Below are 15,864 nucleotides of genomic sequence, written 5' to 3' on the forward strand. Positions count from 1 at the left end.
GATCTATGATCCTACTTCTGAAGACAGACCAAAACTTAAGAAGATGTTCCTAAAAGAACTGTAGCCACACTTTCTTAGTTTCCATCAGAATGATACATAATCATCCTCCTCCCTTTATTTCCCTTTAAACACAGAGTACACGTTTGTGTTCAACTTCCCTGAATCCATTCAGCAGTAAATATTCCTGCCACAGAGTTGTAACAGGCTAGATAAGGTGCTATCCTGACAGCAGTCACCTTCTCTGCTGGCTGGTTTCTATGATGCTTCTAAAACTGTCAGGGCAGAGACTTCATCTTAGAAGCCAATCTCTGTTTCATCTTTGTGCATGTTCAACGCAGCGATGGCGATGCCTTTCTTGGAGATGAGCTAAAGTCGTATCTCAGATCTACATTTGAAATTTTCACTTTCAAATCATCTGGCCGTATATCTAAAAGTAGAATGTTGAATTGAACGTTGTCAGAGTCTTGAAGTTCTAAGGAAAGACGAAAAAATGGGGTTTGGCATTGCCCTCTTGGGTCCGTCCTTTCTGGATGACAGTATTTAGAGAAACGGGAAGGTACAGTATGTACCTGCCTTAACCGGTTAAAAGAAGATCAGATTGTGGGGAAGAGTATGAAAAAGGAGAAAGCACCAGGGCTCTTCAGACCTAAATGAAGAAGCCTCATTTTGCTGAGTTCCATTCTTGAGCCTTTCTACCACTCTTACCTAGCATCTTCCTTTGTTCTCTCTGACAACTCAGAAATCTGTACCCACACAAACATGGTCGTATGAAAAGAACACCTACTTGGGTCTGAATCCCGGTTCTGCCCCCCACTAGCCTTGGGGAGGCTGCTCTGCCAAGTCCATTTACTGATCTAAAATAAGGGTAGTGAGCCCTGCCTTCCAGGAATTTAAAAGCACTTAGACCTCTGTCTGACACATAACAAGCCCTCGGTAAGCACTCGCTGCTCGCCCTAGGTGGATAGATGGTGGCTGCAGTGGTTTTTATTCAGACTGCCTCACACGATGCCTCGTGTATAGCAATCAATCAAAAACAATACCATCTGCCGATAGCTAGGATCTAATAAGCAAAAAAACACACTCCCTTACTCCTTTCTAACCTTTCTTTTAGTGATACGGATACTCCACTGTTGCTCTGCCTCATGCTCGCCAGGTTGACTTTTCTAGGCCTCGATCCATGCTATTACTCAACCTGCTTAGAATATCCTTTCCAGCGTGTCAGGCACCTTTCAGAATCCACCTCAAGTGGACATCTCCTTCGAAGTCTTTTGACCCCCCAGACGTGGCGTGTCCTTCTCCTGGGTTCCCAAGGCACTTGGTACAATTTGAGAGGTCCATGATAATAGTCGTTACTGCATTTTTAAAAATTAATAATTTGTTCATATTTGTCAACATCATGAAGCCGTAATCTCCTTGATTATGTAGACCACTTTATTTATCTTTGCCACCCACCCCCAGCACACCATACGATACCTGGCCCATGAGTTGGTGTTCAGGAAATCCTGATCAGGTAGATGAATGAAATGTGTTCCACTCCCAGTTTCCATGTTTGCAAACCTCTAGAAGTTTCGTCACCTCTTCTCTCCTCTCCTCCCCTCCATCTGATCTCCTCCTCACACAGGCCGCTGATACTCTGGCTTCCCAGCCGTGTGTTCTGCTTGCCTCTCGGGGCTCTAAGCCAGCGTGTCCATCATACAGGTGTTGTGCAGTCTCGTTACATTTTCCTGCACAGTGTGGCCTGCAGCCCATTGTGTCCCACCTCTCTGGCCAGCATTCCGGCCTCCCACCAGCTGGCCCTCCAAGGTCCCGGCCCTCACGACTCCCTGATGTTTCCCTGTTTCCCTGTCCACAAGAATCTTAGCACACACAGCTCATTAAACAGCACTGAACTTTTACCTGCATTTCTTTCGATCCTGACAGATGCTTTCTAAGAGCCTTCTGTGCCCAAAGTGCCATGCAAGGTGCTTTCTAGGATACAAAGAAGAGTAAAACTCACCACTTGCTTTCAAGGCGCCTACACAGGAAAGAGGCACCCATCTGAAAAACTGTTCAAGGCAGGTCACGGGAGGTGCCATAAAAGAGGTATAAATCCAAGTCTTAGGGGTTTGACAGACTGAAAAATGCTAGTATCTAGTTGGAAAACTTTTCAAGCTGGAAAAAGTTTTCAAAGATGCCAAGAAAACTTTTGAAAGGAATATCACGTTTTAGACTTTGAATATATTATGATAGTGTTTGAGTGGTGGGGAAAGTACCAACATTACAAGCAGAGATGAAGAAGCCAGAAAGTGGAGGGCAGGCCAGTCTGTGCTATGCATGAAGAGGAGAGTGGGGGGGCTGGCGAGCAGAGAGCATGAACAGCGTAAGGCCTCAGATCCCCGGAAGGCCGTCATCCTTAGGCCTTCATTCTGCTGTCCCTCTCGTGAACCTTGAAACCTTACCCAGAAGTCACTTCTCCCCAGACTCCCTCCCATCTTAACCAACCCTGATAGGCACCTGCCACTTGTAATTGTTTGTAACTTGAGCGTGCAACATATGCCTTTACTTTCTGGTCATTTCCTGTGCCTCTGTGACCTCCCCAGACAGCCTACTTGTCCGTGACCAAGAAGACCAGGGCCTCCCCTTTACCTCCGTTTTTACTCTTCTTCTGCCTAATGCTTAGATTGGCATCCTTGCCACTGGGCGCTTAGCTGGGCTGGGATCTGAACGCTTGGCATTATGTTAATCATTTCTACCTCAGAGGTGATTCAGACAGGATTCCTGTCCCCAGGGAGTCCATATTCTAGTAACCGGTAATTATGTAATTATGAGCAACCTACTTAACCTCTGTGTGCCTTGGATTCTAATTTGTACAATGGGATTAATAATCCCTTCCCTGCTCTCTTTAAATTTGGTAGTAAGGACCATATATATAATAACACTTTAAACTCTACAGCATTACAGAAATGTAAAGTATTAGCAGCAAATGCTTTTTGCTTGAGTGGAAGTCAGGAGTAATTTTGCTTCCTGTGTCCCCAGCTGCTGAACACTTAGGCGTTCTGGAGCAGGAAGTTATGATTATGAGTAAATGAGAAACTAAAGAGACCCTTCTATTTTTAAACTCCTTGGACATCAGTCCAGTGCTCCATGACTACCTCGTGAACATTAACACTATTACCAGATTACCGAGGAATTTGCTACTAAATGAAGCTAGGAATTAGTGGTGGTGATTTGCCAGACAGCATAGCCCTCCTTTGCCTCAGACAGAGGCCTTTAGGAGGGAGATGAAAAGTAGCCTTGTGTTGCTACAGGCCGGCCCCTTGGGCAAATAAAGGAGTGCATTATCTGCGTCTAAATAGTCTCTGAAGGATCTTGTTGGAGATTGATAACCAAGTGGTAAGTCCTTCAAGTTTGGGAGAGTGGAAAGCGGGGTCCCAAGGGCTTCTGTCAGTGACAGGAGCCTGAGTTGTCAGAGGGAACTATGGCCATAAAACTACTGACGGAATTAAGAAATGGATTGTTGTCATCAAAAGCATGTATCAAGCACCTGTCTTCTCAAACCAGTCTGCCAGTCGCGCAGAATGAGTCCCTCACCCAGTTCTTACTCCTGAGAGCTGACAGCCCAAAACAGAGATGTCTTTTCCCTTTCATTCACCGCGTGGATGTTTACTGAGCGGGGACATGAAGACAGAATTCAGTCCCTGCTTTCCCAGAGTTCATGGTCCACCCTCATGAGACGGAGGGAGCTGCAGGTGGGAGTTATCAACAGAGGGAGGTGATGGTGCAAATGAGTGTGAGCGTGATGTGTGAGAAGAGGTCGTGTCAGGGAGAGGCGTGTTGAGGTGCTCTCGGGAACTCGGAGAGGAGCAGTGGCTAGCCTCGAATAATCAGGAAAGGCTTTGTGGTAGAGGGCGCGTAAGACAGTGCTGGCTTCAGAGATAGCCAGGAATCCCAGGGAAGGAAGACGGCAAAGGCCCTGAGGTGGGGAGAGGAACTCTGTGGGCAGAGGTGTTAATAATCCACCAGTTGGGGGGGTTAGGGGCGGTGGTGATGAAAATGTCCCGCAGCAATTGCAATGGTTGCACAGCTCTGAATATACTAAAAGCCAGCAGATTGTACACTTTAAATGGGCAGATTGTATGGGTTGTGCGTTGTATCTCAATAAAGCTGTTCAAAAAAGAGAAAAAAAATATCCACTGGAGAGGAATAGATTTGGGGACAGCGAATCTGCTAGGTCTGGGGTTGCCGCGGGTGAGGAAAGAGACTCCTGTCACTCCTTGGGACTTGGCCTGGGGGAGTGCCCACTCGTGAGCGGAGCGGAAGGGGCGGCAGCGTTTGGCTACTGGCGCGGCGTGAGGGACGTGCACGTGAGGGTGGCTGTGACATCAGTGTCACCAGGGTAGCAAGACGGAGTTGTGGAGAAAGGGCCTCTCCTCCCGAGTTTCACCTGACTGGGAAGGGAAAGAGAGTTCTGTACATCTTCTGGGGGTGATTTGCAGAGGCCGGAACCACAAAGGAAAGAATGAGTGGAAGCAGATACACAGCTGAGATTTGTGTCCCCGTCAGCTTGTTTGTTTGTTTGTTTTTAAGGTTGAATATGTGGATGAGATCATTTTGGCCTTGACTCATTGCACAGAAAATACTGGGCTTTAACCTGACCCCCTGGGTCTCCAGTCCATTAAAAATGAAGACATAAGAAGGGTACTTTAGGATATAGTGGGGGAGGAGGAGGAGACACATCCGAGGCAGAATGGTCTTCTGTTGTTGCCGTTGTTCTTTTATATGTTACAAGCCTGCCGTCTATCCCTGTTCACCGTCCGGCTTTTATTCCCAAATGCTCATTCATTTCCAGGACATGGTCCGGCGTGGGGAGATCATAGACAACGACACGGAGGACGAGTTCTACCTCCGGCGCTTGGACGCGGGGCTCTTTGTCCTTCAGCACATCTGCTACATCATGGCGGAGATCTGCAACGCCAGTGTGCCCCAGGTAGGAGGGCCTGCCGTGCCCGGGCCTGGCTGAGCCTGCCTCCCTCCTGGCCCCCTCCCGGGGCAGAGACTCCAAGAAAGAAGCCGATTCACTCTCCTTGGCTCCCTGTACTCCCGGGGGCGGGGCGGGGGGGGGGCCCTCTTCTTCAGGGGTGGGCGTGAGGTGCTTACTTGCTACACGATGTATGCCGGCGTCTGCAGGGACAAACGGTGCTTTTCCTTTCTCTCCCCTCTCTTCCCCTTCCTCATAGATTCGCCAGAGGGTTCACCAGATCCTGAACATGCGAGGGAGCTCCATCAAGATCGTCAGGCACATCATCAAGGGTGAGTTGGGTGCTGCTTGTGTCTGGGGCTCTGGGAGAACTAGGTGATGCTTACTTCTTGAGTCTCTGTCGTTACCCCTGGATTTTGGTGCACAGCATTCTCGGCACTGCAGGCTTAGGTGTGCCGTCGTGTTCCCCGTGTGTCCAGGTCGTCTTTGTCAGGATACCGAAGACTAGCCTGCGCGTTCTGTACCTCTGACCCTTCACTTCCAGGATTTAAAAGATGCTTCACAAATCAGAGACAGCAGTGCTCAGAAACATTTGTTAAAAATTAAAAAGAAATAAGACAAAACACGAAACAAAAACTCCCACTTCCAAACTGTGTGCCGTGGAAGGAAATTGCTTTCTTGGGAGAAAGAAAACAAGGAAGTAACAGGAAATACCCGGAATTAGGCAGGACAGAAGGATGTGAGGCTTAGGTACTGTGGGGGAGCAGAAAGAGCATAGCTGCCTTCCCGCCTTGGCTCTGCCTTCCCCAGCTGTGCGAATGTGACTTAGAAGAAATTTTGCAAAGGCTCAGGAGATACGACGTGACCGCGTCCGGTCTAGCGCTCGGCTCTCAGATAGTGCTCTTGTCAGGTGAGCATCCCTGCTTCCCTCACCTACCCCAGGGAGTCAGTGCCTCCGATGCCCTTCCATCTTTGGGACCTCGCTCAGCTGGAGTGGCTCCCCAGGCCTCCTTTGCTGGGCAGGTTCCCAATCACAAGGGTACCCGAACTGGACTCGGGTGCAGCCGCGCCCGCCGGCCACTTAGCCCCGACTTACACGCATGGCAGTAGAGGCCCGTATCAGGCTTCGAGGAACTGATAATGACAGAGTTCAGGGAGAGCCCGGATGGGCTGGTAGCTGCGGGCAGATTTTTACTTTCCCTCTCCGGCCCTCGTTCTGCCCATTTCCAAGGTGAGGGATTAGGCTAGATTTACTCAAGGGTGTTGCCTGTGGTGGCCTATAACTCCCATTACAGGTGGGAGATGAAAGGTGAGGATAAATGGTACATGTAATAAAGTGAAGAGAAGTTAGGAGCCATGGTCTCTGGGATCCGGCTCCCGGAACTGAATCCTGGCTCTCTTCCTTACTGTGTTACCTCAGGTGAGATACCCAGTTGCTCTGTGACCTCATAGGATGAGTGAGAAGATGAAAAAAGATGATAGATTGAAAATGTCTGACCCTCAGTAAGTCCTCTGTAAATGTCAGCTATTATGAGTATTATGAAATACGGTGATGATAATTGTCATCGTCATTATAATAAGTGAGGCCTGGCTCAAGTCCTACGGAAGTCTTGTGAAAGTGGCATCGAGCTGGGTCTTGGAGGCTGAGACGAGGACGACTCAGATGTGGGAGCTGGAAACCCCATGTTTAGCCCAGCCGCCCCATGGGGCCATCGTGTCTACTTTGCAGGTGGAGAATTTGAGGTACTGGAATCTATTGTTTTCTCTCCCAGAGAAAGAGGAAAAGCCGTTCATGAACCGAGCCCAGCATCCTGCCTTCCGCAGTGGCATCCCGGGTGCTCCTTCTCAGCGTCTCGTTCGCATGAATTACTGCTCAGCATGTCCCGCCGCCTCCTCCCTAAGGTGTAGCTGTGGTGATTTGCAGCTCCAGCTTTTAAATGGCATTTACTTTTAACGCCCACTTGTTCAATTAGAACTTTTTATTGCTCTCTGCTCTCCTCTCTTACGCTTAGGCTCCTCCCTGCACCTCCATCCCTGTAATCAAAACAGGGATCTTCTGAGGAAGAAAAGGTGTTTTTAACGGGTACTGACACGTAGTAGGTGGGTGTTTTTCTTTGTGAAACCCTAACACGTATACCTGAGGTTATCCGGAGTGGCCAGCCTCGCGAGCCAGCCTCTGCCTCCCCGGGATCCAAGTCCAGCCCCCCCGATGCCTCGTGTACGCACAGGGTGCCGAGTGGAGTTTCGCTGATTGAGCGGCCTGCACAGATGCCACTTTCACTTCCGCCACCCTTGGTCCTCTCCTCTGTTGCTTTCTTCCGCCACAGCCCCAGGCCAGCCCTCAGTCCTCCCTCCGTGGCCCAGCCCCGCGGTGGGGGGGGGGGGGGGGGGGGGGCAAATTGGGCTGCCTCCCCACACCATCTTGAATCCGCGCCGTCCTCTCCATCTGTTCCTTCCCATCAGAGCACCCAGTTTATTTCCTCTCTAGCCCTTATCACAGTCTGTAATTGTTTTTATTTATGTCTTTGTTTACTCGCTTTGTGTGTCTCCTACGTTAAAATGGAAGCTCTGTGACGTAGGGACATTGTCTGGCCCGTTCACCCGTGTCTCCTCAGCACCCAGAGCAATGTGGGGCGCGTGATGGGAACCCAGTGAATATTTTACATACAGTCGAATTCGGCCCTACCCCGGGGCACATTTCATTTGGCTAATGTTTGCCGACACTTTCCTCAAGGCTAAGCACGGTGCTAGATACTCTGCTGCCGTGTCACAGAGCACCTGCCCTCATGGAGTTTATAGTCTTCGAGGGAACGTAGACGCATAGGTGACCAGCCATAATTCAAGCCGAATGAAACACACGCTCCAACAGCTACTCGGTGGCACTGCTGGGTGCCGGGCTCTGTGTTCAGGACTAGAGGTGCAAAGAATAAGCAAGGGCTGCATCTTTGAGGCGTTCACAGTCTGGTGGGGAGAGCTACGCGAAACTAATTATAACGTGGTAAGTGCTAGTTGAAGTTGCGAACGGTGTGCTAACGGGGTGGTAAGGAGCAGTACTGGAGTCCCAGGCCTTACTGTGGAATCCCACGGAGGGACAGGCTCCTCCCCAGGACTGGGACTGTGTCCTAGAGGGACAGGCACATCCCAGGCAGAGAAAGCAGAGGCCCAGGGGTAAGACAGGACATCGGTGACTTGTGTAAGGAATATAGAGGGGATACTTAGGGCGCCCCTGCCCAGGTCAAAGAGGCTCTCACAGGACACTGACCACTTGAGAAAACCAAATCCCTGTTCTCTCCAGATGGAAGGTTAAGAGTAAAGGATTCTTGACCCCAGTTCCACCTGCGTGCCCCCGCCCTGGCTCGCTCCCTCTTCGGGAAGCCCTCCGGCCTGTGGTGTTGGGTGTTAGACCTGAGCCCTGTGGCCTGCCTCCCCGTAGAGCACCCAGGGTAGTGTTGAGGTCGGAAAGGGGTCAGGCTACCACGGGGAGTGGCGGCTAGGCTCTGCTCAAGCCCTCCCTCAAAGGCCTTCACTCCCTCCCCCTTCTTCCTCCACCCTTCACTCCATCAAAAAGCATGAAAAAAACAAAGCCTCGTAGAGAAAACCAGCTCATCAGTCTGTCCTCTTTGATTTTAATTTTGTTTTTCAGTTTGGGTTGCTTCCTTTTTTTTTAACATACTAATTAGATGCAAGCTTTTTCTTTGATTTTATGGCCTACATATTTCCTAAGTTTTGCTGGCAGGATGACAGCTGATGTATCCCTTGAGGTCTCAGGAAAACGCTGATGAGGCAAGCCCAGCAGGGGACTTTTCCCCTTGTATCTCAGTCCCTTTCTCATGATTTTCCTCCCTCCTTTTCTATTGGGGGTGCCAAGAGAGCTGGGAATAATTGATGGCTCATTAAAGTCCCTCTTTCTGCAGACTGCTTACTCGGCGCTCCCAAAGTCCAGCCTTGCCTGGAGCTGGCAGCGGTTCCGGGCCCGAGGACTGTGGTGCCCACATAGGAGATGATGGTCTCCTTGCTGAAGAAGGGCAGGCCACACCATGTACTCTGCCTGGGCGGTGACAGTCTTCCTGCCTTTCGTCTTGTGCCTGGCCCGTGACCAGTGCAGAGCAGGGGCTCAGTTAATGCTTCCTGGGGGCACGCGCTGAGGTAGTGCTTCTGGCTTCTTTGTGCTGTTCCAGAAATCCAGGACCACAGTAGGTAGAGTGGTTGCCCCCAAGCACGTCCTCTGTACTCCTGTGTGCCAGGCTTTTCGTGTATCTTCTCTGGTTCTCACAACTGTCCTAGGAAGCAGGATTACAATCTCCATTTTACAGATAAGAAAACCAAGGCTTACGGAGGTTAAGGGACATTACCCGAGTCGCTAGTGATGTTGGAGACTGGATCGAAACTCAGAACTATACACAGTCGGTTTTCCATTTGGCAGAAAGAAAACCTCTAACGTTGTGGATTGCCTGATGCAGTCTTACCATCTTTTAAAAAGAAAATTTAGGGCGGCTGCCTTTATAGAGCACCTGCTTGGCGTCACAGGGCACTGGGTGGGCTCCTGAGATGAATGAGACCCTTAGTAGGGCCTTTCCCCAGGGGCACACAGTCCTATCACAGGTGAAGAAACTAATCACTACACAAAGCAGAATGAAGTCCGTGCTAAGACAGAGTGTGAATCACGAAGGCACAGTTAATGCTGCTGCACCTTAAAAGGAGCCTAAAGATCCAGAGAGGCTGCACAGAGGAGGCACTTTTTTTTTTTTTTTTTTTTTTTTTTTTTGGTGGTAGTGGTAAAGTATTGGTCAGATTTACCATTGCGACCATCACCACCGTCTGTCCACAGAATTAATTTCCATCTTGCAAAACTGAAACTCTGTACACCCTCACTCCCCATACTCTCCTCCCCCCAGTCCCTGGTAGCCACCCTTGTACTTTATGTCCCTATGAAGCTGACTGGCCAAGAAGGTGGCTTGTGGAAGCACGTGAAGGCCCTCTGTGGGCAGATGCGGGTGTCCATCATCGCACAGGCATCTCCTTGGATGCGGCCTAGGAACTGTAACCCGGAAGTACCTTTTAGTATAAATACTTGTGCCAAGGGTTACCGTGGAAGCTGCGGGCCAGGTCTCTTCAGTGTCATAGTCACTGATGAAAGTTGCCGGAGGACCACGTGGCTGCTGGGCTGCTGTGCCGGGGAGAGCTCAGAGGATTCCTGACTCAAAAACTCTTTCATTGGTGGCAGAAAGACGGAGCCCAAGACTTCAAAATGCTTTCAGAAATTGGCTCCTGGCCCTTTGATTTGCTTTTGTTCTTTATGGCTTGAAATCTCCTCTAGAAGCTCCTAAACATGTATTTCCATTTGATTTGGGGCTCTCGGTAGCCTGAGCGTTGTCTGCGATTTTGAAACTGCAGAAGCTGGCAGGATTTCTCTTTTGATGACATGTGGGTGTGTGTGTGACTTGTACCAGGTCATGGCTACTATGACCACTAGGGCGTTTGGAGTCAGGAGAGAATCCTGGAGAGAGGCCTGCATTTAACCTTCGGCAGCTACTTACTTTTTCCAAGCCACAGTCCTTCGTCTGTGAGATGGAGATAACCTGCCTCAAAAGGTTCTGTGTGGATCAGGAGAGGTACCGTACGCGTAGTGCGGACGTGGGGCTGGCACATAGTACGTGCTTGATAAACATTAGCTACCTTTACTGTTGCCATCAGTGTGTGAGCCCTTCCAGCGATAAATAGATCTGAGACACACAGACCGGCATGATTCTGTCTGTGTAACTTTGGGTAAGTTAGTAGATAATACGTTTGAGCCTGTTTCCTCTCTGTGAAAAACAAACCTGAAGTGACTATTGTCCCTCGGGAAGGCTGAAGTTGAACTACAGTCAGGTGCCTGGGACAGAGTACGTGCTCAGCAAATGGAGGCTCCTTCCTTCCAACTTCCTTGGCCTGATCCTTTGACCTGGAGCTCGCAGCAGCCTGGACTCGGGGGCGGGCAGGAAAGCCGGTGGACCAGCACCCAGACCAGACTCCTCAGGGCCTGGTGGCGGGGGACACTTTTCCAACCAGATGACCCTGTTCACATGATGAGCAAAGGATATGTTTCTTTCTCCTTTAAATGGGTTTCATTTTAATGAAACCCCTGATGTCCCGTTGCTGCAGATAAGTGTTCTTCTCCTAGGGAAGCGTGGCATCAGACCTTCCAAGTTCATCGTTGTCATTAAGGAAGGTGTTAGACATGGAGTTTCCTTTCCCAGGTCCTCGTCTGTGGTGATGTCTGTGTCTTCCAGAGTTTTCAGTGTGAAAATATTCTGGGTATCCTTCTTCCCTCCCCTTCCCTCTTCGTCCTGCATTTTTTAAAAGATGAGCAGTTAAAGCTTAGGGTTCAGGGGTCTGAAGCAGGCTTGTGAGCACGGCCCAGGTCCCTGTCCTGAAGACACTTATCCCCATCCGCCAGCCCAGGCCCCTCCCTCTCCCTCTTAACATAAACAGAACAGCTTGTATTCCATGTCTGAAGAGTAAACCTGCTGTCTGAAGTTTGCTTTAATATTTATGCGTTCAGCACTGCTGCCTGTTTTTGAGCTCCATCAAAGCCTTTATTATAAGAACATTTGAAAATGCTGGGGAAGTGGAGAATGGAGTTGAGGTGTGCACCCTCTTTCTCACTCTCCCCAGCCGACTCACCCTCTTCTCTCCCATTCTCCCGCCACTCATAGTTCCCCCTCCATCTAGCATCTTTTTCCCGTACTCACTCTTCCCCTCTTAGACACACACACACACACACACACACACACACACACACACGCACACACGCAAAGAGAACTCTTCCCCAAGACCTCTGGGAGGAATCTGTTCAATATTTATAAACTGCTGCGGCAGCTATAATAACCAGAGGTAGCTGGCACCACCCAGATTTGCTCCAAATAGGATTCTCCTCTGGAAACAAAGAAGGAGCAGGGGTAAGGGGCAGAGGGCGCAGGGCACAGCCGCTGCCGGCTGCCAGTGGCAGTGGAGGAACATGAGGGCCTCGGCAGACCTGGCTCCGGGCCTGGCTCCGTGGCTGGCTTGCTGTGGGACCCTGGCTGGTCACCTGCCCTTCAGAGTTGTCCTACATTTCTGAGAGCTCTGCAGTTCTGACATTCTGACCCGCTCCACATCTGGGGCCAGTGAGGCCCTTTCCCACGGGACGTGGCGTCTAGAGACGTACCCTTAGGAGGACTTTGTAGCCAGAAGCCCTGTGGGGCTGGACTGCTTTGGAGTACTCACAGAGCAGTGTTTCCCCCAGAGGATGGGGAGCAGCAGGGTGGGATGTTGCTTAGGTGAGAGGATGCCACTTTGGGAACTGGCTCCCCCCAGCTCTTTTAGGTGCCTTTTTCACACACGTTTTGGGTTGAATTTCAGCTTCCCTGCTGTCCCGGACTTGGGGCGGTTGCCCCAGTTCTCTAACACGCCTCAGTTTCCTTGTCTGCAAACAGAGATGGCTTCCATCCCTGCGGGATGGCCGCAAAGATCAGGCGAGCCGCCGGACGTCCTTGCCCGGCACATGCTGTGTGGGAGACACGCTGCACCTGCACTGTTCACAGCCCGTTTCTAGGGAACAGCTACTCCGGTGGTTTCGTCCTTCCCCACAGAGAGTGACGGGAGGCCGGCCGTCTGAGGGGTGCTCTGTGCGCTGCGGTGGCTTGTGTGCTTTCCAAGGCCTGTATCAGCAAGGGCGCTGATACAGACTTTGGTTTCCTTTACCGTGTGGGTCTCTAGAAAGAGATTAGGTCCCTACAGGGAAGCTGGCTTGACTTGGAAAATCACTGCCCCAGAGGGTCAGACTGTTTCTCCGCTTCCCTCCCTCCTGGGTCTGAGAATACATTAGGAGAGCAAAGTGTTAGTTCAATCCATTAAGACTCCTGCTTCCAGACCATGCCTCTGGGGGTATTAAATGCTGTAATGGTCACTTCTGTCTCTCCTGGGGCAGCGACTAGATCATTCACACGTGAGTAAGAGATAGCATTTATGTAAAGCCCCGTAGCTGTCTCCGCAGCCCAGATCCTGCTCTCCCGTCACCCCAGCCCTCTCTTTAAGAGGCCTTAATAGAAGGCATCACAACCATTTGCTAGTGGAGGTGATGGATGCATCTAACGGAAGAGGATGATTTCCAGGGGGAGACACACAGCTGGCACATGTCTGAATCCCAAATCCCGTTTTCCGGCACATGTCCAAAGTAATAAAGAGGAAGGAGGAAAAATGAAGAAGTGGCAGGAGCAGAATTATTCCCCAGCGGGGGGGGGGGAGTGGGGGGGAGCAGGGGAGGGGTTGCACACTCTCTTGTCTCTCCCCAGTCTTTGTCTGATTTGGATCAGCAGATGTTTTATTATGTAAAAGCTTCTTGCCCAGAGTTGTCTATTCTACCTGAAACTGCCCAGTCTGGGGAGCAGGGAGCGGGGCAGGGATGCAGGCCGTCACCCTGATCCACCTGCTCTGAGAGCCGCTTTACCGCACCACACGGACGGCAGACTCTGCTGGGCGTTTAGCTAAAAGTAAGACACACACACGCCTCTGCCTTCCTGGAACTCCCCACCTAGAGGGAGAGGAGAGCAAGTGCAGGGTGGTCCAGAAGTCAGGCCCGTGATGGGGACCCTGGCCCGAGGACAGGAGCCGGAGGAGGAGATGACCGGGCAGGCTTCGCGGAGGAGATGCCTCTTAAGATGGGCCTGCAGGGGTGCGTGGGGTTCCACGTGTGACATTGCTGGCTAGAGCCAAGGAGGCTCGGGGAAGGAACGAGTGTGCCTCGAATTTCGGTTATTTGCCAAGTACCTTCCCTACGTTTTCAGAGGACACCCCCAAGGTCACTTAGGATGGTGCGCCAGAGACGGGTCCAAACCCAGCCCACCACGTCACACCCCCTCCCCGCCGTGGGTCTGCGGGCAAGAAGAGTGCTGTCCTCCCTTCCTCCACATTCTGTGTCCCTGCTCCTGGACCCGGGTCACTACAGGAAGCCCATCCATGCCCCGCGCCCCAGTCCCTAAGTTCTACATCGTTTCTGCCTCGTAGCCCCCCTCCTCCTAAAACCAGGGTGACTGTGTAATTTGAGGGGATACTTTTGAACACGAAATAGAGAGCTGGGGTAACGGGTCTGACGCTCTGATTGTGTTCTCTGGACATCTGTCCTCACTGTCATCCTTGTATCCTCCTCCTTCTTGGAGTATTTTCCTTGCCTTCCCGCTCTGACTGAAACCCACCTCTCCCAGGGGTGGGGCCCTCTCTGGCACTGGCTGTTTTCTCCCACCGGAGGCGTGGGAGGCGCACCTCGAGATCCTTCTTTGTCCCACCAGCCCATTTACCTGAAACCCCCAGCTGTTTGAGCTCATGTCCGGGGACTGTACCTTGACCCCCCCCTCGGTGCAGCGCCTGCTCCCCTCATCCTTCACTACTCTGTCATACCTCTTGGTGATGTGGGTATCTACATGTCTCTCTAGCACCCTGCCTCCAGCCTGTCTGTGAGTCCTGCTGGATCACCTTCAGAATGCATGTAAAATCGGAAGACTTCTCACCCCCTCTGTGACCTTCTTGGTCCCAGCCACCATCAAATCGCATCTCCCCTTCTGCCCTTGTGCCCTTCGGGGCATCTCCCACACAGCAGCTGGAGTGAGCCGTCACTCCTTTGCTTACAGCCCTCCCACAGCCCTGGTCACGGGGGGGGGGGGAGGGCCGGAGTCCTTGCAGCGGCCCCCAAGGCCCTGTGGCCTGTGCCTGCCCCTTCCTGTCCCCGCTGCCGAGCTCCGGCCACAGGGACCGCCACACTCACTCCCCACCGGGCCGGGTGAGCTCCCCGCTCGGAGCCTCTTTGCCGCTCGCTCCCAGACGTGCCCACATGAATTTGTTTCAGGTCTCCGATCAAATCTCCGTGAGGCCTTCTGACAGCCACCCTCTGTCGCTTACTTGTGGGCTGTTTCCCCCACTAGAGAGCAGAGATCTTCGTGTATTTTGATCATTACTTTATCCCCATTGCCTCAAATCGTGGTTCTCAGACTTGTGTGCGTTATCATTACCTGGACAGCTTGTTCAGACGGACTCTGCTGGGGCTACCAAGTAGGTCTCGGTTGGCCCCCAGATCTGCGTTTCTGACAAGTTCCTCCATGGTGCTGCCGCTGGTCAGGGCCCACGCTCTGACAAACGCTGGCCACGCAGGCATCTGCTGCCTGTGCACTGAGTGACCACGTGAGTGAGTAAAGGGTGTGGCCGGGGAGGACTGGGAGTCGGCAAAGGTGACTTGGGTTCACTCATCACCTCGAACACAAGACCGATGAGTTTGGCCAAGGTGCCCCTGTGGCGGCCGTTAGAGGCATTAGAACAGCACGTGCCTCGGCAGGAGCCGGGATCTAGGGAGGGGTGCGGAGGGGCCCAGCCACGACGGAGCGCACCCCTCGGATCCATGGATCCATGCCTAACGCTGCCTTTGTCTCCCCAGAGTACGCGGAGAACATCGGGGACGGCCGGAGCCCGGAGTTCCGGGAGAACGAGCAAAAGCGCATCCTGGGCTTGCTGGAGAACTTCTAGAGACCCCTCGGCCCCATGGGGGGCAGCATGGACTCTCTCTGGGCCTCCCTCCCAGAAAGTTTTTACACAGCTCAATGTGACTTTTGGACGAATTAAAGCTAGTTTTGGTAGCCCTGACTGGCATTTTTTGTAGCAGAGCGGTATGCCGGTGCCGTTCACCCGGCACTTTCCAGCAGCCGTCATGGGACACAGCTGAGGAAGGTCAGTGGTTGGCCTCACTCTGCCAGTGAGGGGACTGAGGCTCGGAGAGCAGATCAGGGATAAAGCGGGTCAGCATAAAGCGACTGCGTGGCCGCCGTGAGGCCGCCAGCCTGAAGCTGGGAAGCTGGGGGCGGGGGAGGCGCGTGGACCGGGGACCGCTGTGGGGCTGCCGACCC

The 15,864-nt window shown here is 52.0% G+C and overlaps 1 protein-coding gene across 1 annotated transcript in view; it reads left to right on the plus strand.

The window, feature by feature from the left end:
* The window catches only part of CTNNBL1 (catenin beta like 1), a 162,093-nt gene extending 146,496 nt beyond the window's left edge, over window positions 1–15,597 (plus strand). The window contains exons 14-16 of the mRNA XM_086702162.1: window positions 4,829–4,966; window positions 5,217–5,289; window positions 15,399–15,597. Of these exons, the coding sequence (XP_086558288.1) occupies window positions 4,829–4,966; window positions 5,217–5,289; window positions 15,399–15,487 (300 nt within the window). The 3' untranslated portion in view covers window positions 15,488–15,597. The remainder of the gene's footprint in view (window positions 1–4,828; window positions 4,967–5,216; window positions 5,290–15,398) is intronic.
* Window positions 15,598–15,864: the final 267 nt, after the last annotated feature.

This window comes from Puma concolor, chromosome A3 (assembly GCF_028749965.1).
Source record: "Puma concolor isolate L17-30 chromosome A3, mPumCon1.1.hap2, whole genome shotgun sequence".
NCBI lineage: Eukaryota > Metazoa > Chordata > Mammalia > Carnivora > Felidae > Puma > Puma concolor.